Source organism: Aspergillus fischeri, genomic scaffold, assembly GCF_000149645.3.
Source record: "Aspergillus fischeri NRRL 181 1099437636249 genomic scaffold, whole genome shotgun sequence".
NCBI classification, from domain to species: Eukaryota; Fungi; Ascomycota; class Eurotiomycetes; order Eurotiales; family Aspergillaceae; genus Aspergillus; species Aspergillus fischeri.
Window position 1 is genome coordinate 1 of NW_001509770.1, and position 7,081 is coordinate 7,081.

At 56.2% G+C, this 7,081-nt stretch overlaps 5 protein-coding genes across 5 annotated transcripts in view, besides 6 other annotated features; all 5 read right to left on the reverse strand.

Annotated features, from left to right (window-relative positions):
• Positions 1-881: 881 nt before the first annotated feature.
• Positions 882-1,064: a microsatellite.
• Positions 965-1,082: a microsatellite.
• Positions 1,058-1,226: a microsatellite.
• Positions 1,077-1,195: a microsatellite.
• An 825-nt stretch (positions 1,227-2,051) lies between the features above and the next one.
• Positions 2,052-2,171: a microsatellite.
• Positions 2,102-2,935, reverse strand: NFIA_007180 (putative helicase; the record flags this gene model as incomplete). Its single annotated transcript, XM_001263958.1, is given in 2 exon segments — positions 2,102-2,435; positions 2,454-2,935. The coding sequence occupies 2 exon segments, from the start codon at positions 2,933-2,935 to the stop codon at positions 2,102-2,104; spliced, it is 816 nt and encodes a 271-aa protein (XP_001263959.1).
• A 30-nt stretch (positions 2,936-2,965) lies between these two features.
• Positions 2,966-3,595, reverse strand: NFIA_007190 (uncharacterized protein; the record flags this gene model as incomplete). The annotated part of the gene is made up of 2 exons (XM_001263959.1): positions 2,966-3,175; positions 3,212-3,595. 2 exons carry the CDS (start codon positions 3,593-3,595, stop codon positions 2,966-2,968), a joined length of 594 nt encoding a protein of 197 aa, XP_001263960.1.
• Positions 3,596-3,766: 171 nt separating this feature from the next.
• Positions 3,767-4,753, reverse strand: NFIA_007200 (uncharacterized protein; the record flags this gene model as incomplete). Its single annotated transcript, XM_001263960.1, has 2 exons — positions 3,767-4,183; positions 4,529-4,753. 2 exons carry the CDS (start codon positions 4,751-4,753, stop codon positions 3,767-3,769), a joined length of 642 nt encoding a protein of 213 aa, XP_001263961.1.
• Positions 3,923-4,161: a microsatellite.
• A 426-nt stretch (positions 4,754-5,179) lies between the features above and the next one.
• On the reverse strand, positions 5,180-7,044 carry NFIA_007210 (uncharacterized protein; the record flags this gene model as incomplete). Its single annotated transcript, XM_001263961.1, has 3 exons — positions 5,180-5,491; positions 5,537-6,169; positions 6,388-7,044. The coding sequence occupies 3 exons, from the start codon at positions 7,042-7,044 to the stop codon at positions 5,180-5,182; spliced, it is 1,602 nt and encodes a 533-aa protein (XP_001263962.1).
• A 23-nt stretch (positions 7,045-7,067) lies between these two features.
• NFIA_007220 (uncharacterized protein) overlaps positions 7,068-7,081 on the reverse strand; it is a gene marked incomplete at both ends in the record, with an annotated part of 1,194 nt that continues 1,180 nt past the window's right edge. Inside the window, one exon of the mRNA XM_001263962.1 lies at positions 7,068-7,081. This exon is cut by the window's right edge and continues 1,180 nt beyond it. Within this exon, the coding sequence (XP_001263963.1) occupies positions 7,068-7,081 (14 nt within the window).

Consider the following 7,081-nt stretch of genomic DNA (forward strand, 5'->3'; position numbering starts at 1 on the left):
ATTGGCATCTGGCCTGGTCGCGCTGGCACAGTAACCCATCAGGGTATTCATCCAGGTGGGGGATTGACTGGGTAATCCGACTAGGCCATTGCACAGCATGGGGGTCATGCTCCACACCCTCCCAGCTCTGGACGTCCTGATGGATCTGCTTTGCAGTGGCCTGGGGTAATCGATGGGCCTTCCCCCGGAGATGGCTTTCTACCTCAGCTAGCCACACCCCATGGCGGCAGGACCGGCAGATAATGACTGGTGGCTGGGAAAGCTTAATAAATAACTGCTGTTCCATTCTTAATGGCTCATTTGGATGAATATAATACTATTTAACTGATTATCTGAATGATGATGGGATTCAGCCCCTGAATGTTTGATTTGTGGGCATTGCTTTTTCTATCCGCAGGAACTCAAACCACACCAACTCCTGGGGGTCAAATATGCCCTCACCATGTCTGCAAATCATTGATTTTGATACTGAAATTTGGCTGGATTACTTGGAACTAGTATATCAGTGAGCTGGCTAAATTTAAACTGCCTCCAACCTCCCCTGGAGCCATGGTGGTGGTCATGGGCAGTGCTTTCCAGATTCTCACTGTTTGGCGGCAACTCAAACCACATCAAAATTCCGTACATTAACCACACCCTTACTACAGCTGCAAATCATCGAATTCCCAATTGAAATTTGGTCAGATTATGTGAAACCAGCTAACCAGTAACCTGCCAAAATTTGAAATGCATACGACTCTATCTGGCGCGACGATTGTACCCCAGACGGTTTCGTTGGTCCCTACCCCCATACCCCGGCCGCTAAACCGCTCTGGGCTAAACCCTAGCTTGGTGTCAAGTACAGTCGCCGCCCCCTGTGGGATAGACCACCTGGGTCTTATCCTGCCTGTCTTCCTGCCTACCTTACTGTTAACTTCCTTATATATCTTACTATATACCTCACTCGCTCCTCCCTCCCTATCTTCCTGTCTCACTGCCTGTCCCACTACCTATCTCTCTACCTGCCATACTGCCTGTCTCTCTACCTACCATACTGCCTGTCTTACTGCCTGTCTTACTGCCTGTCTACTGCCTGTCTCACTGTCTACCTCACTGTCTACCTCACTGTCTACCTCACTGTCTACCTTACTGTCTACCTTACTGTCTACCTCACTGTCTACCTCACTATCTACCTACTGCCTACCTACTGCCTACCTTGCTCCCTCCTCCTGACCTACTACCTACCTCTCTCCTGACTATGGTTAATATTATATATCCCCCTAATGACTGATTATATATATATATATATGCCTGTGTACAAACCATGGATTCAGCCAATATACTATATAAACTAAATCTATAATATATATCTCTGCGCATTATGGTATCTGAAAATATATATTCATTCACCAATCTACCAATGCTGATTGACCTCAATCTCCTGACATAACCGCCGTAACCAACAAAATGATGTAAATAACTGGTTGTGCCCCTCGTGGTTGGGGTGCGCCTGCCCCAAAAACTGGACCACCTGGGCCTCATCCTGCCCGTCAACCCCTATTCCCTGCAACCGGCGCTGCCATACGGGCTCAATCTGGCCCTGCCATGGCCCGAATAACATCATGGCCACCATGGGGATCAAAAACCCACGGTATTCACATGCATGGCCCGGCTCCCACCCATGGCATATGGATTGGGGCATGCCGCACGAATAACACGCACTGTATGGGGCATATTGGACCTGCCAACGCACACAGATCATCCATGCCCGTGCAGCCTGGCTGTGGGGCTGATGACATGCATATAACTCATGGCCACTATCACCCCCCTATATGGCGCATATATAACATTGATCCCGCCACTGCATGCATTCAGCCTGGGCCATCTCCTCATCCAAACCCTGCTGGGTCTGATGCTGCTACTGCTGGATATCTATGGCAGCCCACTGCTGGGCCTGCACATGCTGGGTGTGCCATACCGCCATGGAAATGGATGGCTGGCTGCAAAATGAATTATTGGATGGGGTGGGACTGGCAGGCTCACATGGCAACTGGCTGCCTGGCTTAAACGGCGCCTCCCTCGCTAGCATGCTGCCTGGCTTGAATGGTGCCTCCCTCACTGCCTACCTCGCTAGCATGCTGCCTGCCTCGAACAGTGCCTCCCTAGCAGCGTCCCTTGCTGGCATGCTGCCTGACTCACCCGGATCTACCTCTGGCCCCTCCCAGTTGGGATCGCACCCATCACATGCCTGCTCCCTGGCATCTGCATCCTGGCAATGCTGCTGCTGATACCCGTCCACCACCCCATCTAAATATTCATCCAACACCACCCAGCGGCACCCAACGCCTTCCACCACCCCCATATACTCGGCGACCCGCTCCTGGTCCTCAGGGGCCACCCCCTCCATCCACGGTGCTGGGGCGTCCCACCCAGCAGGCTGGATAATGATCGCCTCACTGCGCTATCCGTCCTACCCAGCCCAGCCACTCTCCTGCGCGTAATCCAGTAACGTCCGCGGGGTCCTAATATGGATAATGCTGCAGATATTGGGGATGTCCACCCCCATGCCTAACGCGCTGGTGGCGGCGATCACAGGGCTAGCCCCCATGAACCGCGCCAATACCCTAGCCTTGTCCAACTGCTCGCTGTAATATGCCTCACACCCCAGCACCCACACCATGGCCGTCACCTGCCCGATGATATTCGCATATATGATCACCTTGCCCCCGGCAGCCCGTTGGATGTGGTCCTGAATGAATGCCACCATGGCCTCACTCTCAATCCACTGATACGGCCCCCGGCCAACCCCGGGGATTGGGGGCCGCCACACCCGGTATGCCACATTCGGACGGCTGGTCCGGGCCCAGTATATGGTCATGGCGGCCCGGTCATGCTTCATCCGCCAGCATAATTCCGCCTCCATGCTCGGGGGCAACGTGGCGGTCAACCATACCATCTGGGTGCGGGCCTGGACTAACCAGCCCAGCTAGGCCATCTGGGGCCGGAAATCACGCTGGTTGTTCAACACCACATGGCATTTGTCGATCATGATCCAGTCTAACCGCCGGGTCCACCGCAGCTGGTTCAAAAACGTCTGGAAATCAGGGCTGACTGCGGATTCAGGCGTCACTAACACGATGGATGCGGCATCAGGGGGCCGCCAGCTCTCCCATGGCACGCATGATATACCGAGCTCCTGGCATCACCGGGTCATATCAGCTCGTAATGCGACCAGCGGCACCACAACAATGGTGGTGCCCCCAGGGGCGGCAAACGCGGGCACCATGAACAGCATGCTCTTCCCCCTGCTGGTGGGCATCACTGCGACCACGGGGCTCTCTCCCCGCTGGATGGCCCGCATGGCTGGGTCCTGGACCCCCCAGAACTGCATGTCGGGCCGCCCGGTCATGCACTGCGCGGCTGCCTCCAGATCCATGGTGGCCAACTGGTGGCGGCGTTCCATGCGGCTGACCTCGGCCTGATCCTCCCACGGGGCCCGTTTGCGTTTGCCTAACGTGGACGGGGGGTCCCCAAATCCTAAAAACAGGTGCCAATCGGTGCTGGATAACCAGAACATCTCCCGCTGGTGGGCGGTGCTGCCGGCCTGTTCCTGCATGATGTGGCCATATACCATGCCAGCAACATGTGATGAATGGGCGGCCTGTAAATCAGTAATATGGCCCATCCACTACTCAATATCCATGCCCTCCTCCGCATCGGCATCCATGGCTGCTGGCGGCTCGGCCTCCTGGATATTATGGGGGAACGCGGTGGATGGCTGCAAAAATCAGCGGCTGATTCCAATGGCGATGTCCCGGTATGCCGCGATATGGATGGCGGTGCCTAGCCGGGTGCAGGTTTCCCATTTCAATGCCTCCCGGAACCGCTCTGACGACCATTCGCGGCCTGTACCGGGGTCGGGGCCCCATAACCATGCCTGCATGGCCTGGTTACCCTGCGCGGCCTGGCTTCCCTGCGCGGCCTGGCTTCCCTGCATGCCATGGCTTCCCTGCGCGGCCTGGCTCCTGTGCGCGGCCTGGCTCCCCTGCGCGGTCTGGCTTCCCTGCGCGGCCTGGCTCCCCTGCGCGGCCTGGCTTCCCTGCGCGGCCTGGCTCCCCCGCGCGGTCTGGCTTCCCTGCGCGGTCTGGCTACCCTGTGCGGCCTGGCTCCCCTGCGCGACCTGCGCGGCCTGCCATGCAGCCAACTGGTCGACAAATGGCATCACCAGCCAGATATACCATACCACCAACTCCCCGACCTCCCGCGGCACATATCAATGGATGATCTTCACATCATTACTAGCATGGAACCCCTTATGATATGCCGTGACAAACATCACCATGCCATCCTTAATATATATATTCCGCTGTTGACTATTCGCAGTGTTGCAATGCTGAATGCTTAATAGCTCTGGGGCCCGGGCTGGCTGCCCTGCTGTGACATGCACCATAATGGCCAATTTCTCCTTGAACTAGGCCACGCGGTGCCAATACTGCTGGATGGCACTGGGGTGGAATCAGCCCCCCCGCAGGAAATGCCGCTGCATGACCAGCTCAGCCCGCAGCCGGTCGATCATCCAGTGGGTCCCATCCACCGGCCACTGGGTCCGTGCGTCATGCAAAAAGTTCCACCCAGCCTGGCTCTGGCTAGGATCATCATATAATGCCGTCCATGGAATGGGGGGCATCTGCGCATGATCCTGCATGCATAAATGACTGAGTATCTCCCAGGCCGCGGTCACCAATCCATGGATGAACCCCTGGAAATCGCCCATGGTGAATGCCATCTGCTGGTATAACAGTTGGTCCTCCCCCATCCACATCACATGGCCGGGGGCCGTATGATTATAATGAACCTTAAGCCTATATGTACGCCAATCCAGCAATGTTTCCATGGGGCCATGGGTCCCACGGATCATAAACTGGTGCATCATCCAAGTCACCTGCTCCTGGAATGGCTGGCAGCTCGGGCGAATGTTAACCGCGGGCAATGGGTCATCACTATGGATGGATGACAGGGGCGATGATGGGGGCCCTGGGGTGGATGGGGGGTCATTGCTGCCATATCCCTCATCAATCTCCCCAAGTTAATCATCCGCGCTGGCCAGCACCCATTCTGCGCTCTGGTCCTTTCGCACCCAGGTCTGAATGATCTGCCATGGATTGGGGTCCATCCATAATACCTTCTGGACCACCATGAATCAGGCCACCTTGATCACACGGGATAATATCGGGGGGTAGCTCTCGGGGTCCTGCCAGCCAGCCTCACCCTGGCCCAGCACGGCCATGGCGCATACTAATGCGCTCTTGTATTCGTGGCTGCAATGGCGCTGGTTGAGCAGCTTAATGCAAAATTCTAAGCATGCTTTTTCCATGGCAGTCATGGCCCATGCCTCGAGGTCCTCCAGGTCCCCTGGCACTGCAGCCTGGCTAGTGAGCTGCCATAGCTGCTGCCATTTCTGGCGCTGCCAGGCAGTCATCCCATATTGAGGGCTGGCCCAATCGTGCGGGGCCTAGGTCCAGGCAATAAATGCTAGTATCTGCTGCCATGGCTGCACATGTTTCTTGATCGCCGCCTCATCCATATATGCCAGCAGCGGCCGGTACGGGGTCTGCCCCTTTTCAGACCGGACAGCTTCAACCCGGATGGCCTGGCCACATTGCTGGACTGTCTGCTGGCTCTTGCGGGCCACCTGCTCCATGGTATGCCAGATCACCTGCACTGCCTGCTCTATAGCATCTGTGGGGTCTTCCTCCGGGGCCGCCACGCAGGCTAGCAGGTCATGGGCCTGGATGCCCTGCAGGTAATCAGCCCACCGAGTCATGCGCAGCCAGGGGTTCGCGTCCGTCAACTGGCTGGCCTGGATGGCCTGATCGGCCTTAGCCCGGGCCTGCGCCTGCTCCCAGGCCTGTACCACCTCATCCACTGCAGTCTGGATATGGTCGGTGGATGGGGCGGGTGGCTGCCCATCTGGATAGCGAATATGGATATAGTGTGACCCTGGACCACTAGGGAACACCTGCTGCCATGAGACATATTGGAATGACTGCTGTAGCTCTGCCTCACCCCTAGCCTTCTCCTTTGGGCCTGCCCGCCCGCGATGGGTCTGCTGGGACCACTCATGAATAGTTCGCCAATGCTTACGCATAGATTCCATGGTAGAGGCAATGAATAAGCAATAAGGATCTTGCTGGCAGAGCAGGCCATTAGAATGAGATAGTAATATAGGCAGTGGCTTATCGAATGCTTGAGGTATTAGGATGGCACTACTATCATGCTGAATATCATGCCATTGAGACCTTTATATATATATATATATACTGTATTAAAATAAATACTTCCCTCTATCCCTAGGGCCTAATCATAATCCATCTCCACCATGATACACTGCTGCTTTGGCTGCCCTACCCTAAGGTCATCCTGCGCCGGCCGTTTACGGGGCCCTAGGTAGGTCTCAAACCCCAGGAACCCATGCCATTCGCGACTAATGGCCCGGTATTGGCACCGTCGTGCCTCTACATGGCCTGGTGCCTCCTGTAGCCCCCGCGCATATACAGTGCCTGCAATCCAGGACCCATGGCTAGCCTGCTCATTAAAGGCTGCATCATCTGCCCCATAGTCCCGCTTAAACCCCCCACATTTCAGGTGTATGCGGGAGATGGCAATAGCTGCGTGCCGGTAGGACAGGATATTCATCTTGGTCTGTAGATGGGTCCGTGCCTCGCGCTGGAGGACCTTGCGCAGCTGGCTGCTATCCCAGCTCCCCTCCCCCGCCGGCCATAGGAAGGCAGAGGCCGGGCCCTTCTGCCCATAGACCAGCTTCTGCAGGGCCTGGCAGAAGGGCAGGATAAGCCATAGGTAGTAGACTACTAGCTCACTAACAGCCTTTGGCAGATACCGGTGGATGATCTTGGTGGTGTTATTAATAGAATACCCCTTATGGTAGGTGGTGACGGTGCTCACGAGCCCGTGCTCAATAAATATATTGCGGTGGCGGCCATGGAGGGTATTGCTATGGCGCAGGCTGAGTAGCTCTGTGGCCCGGGCTGGCTGCCCCCCAGTCATATGGACTAGCAGAAGCAGGCGCTCTAGGAATACTTTT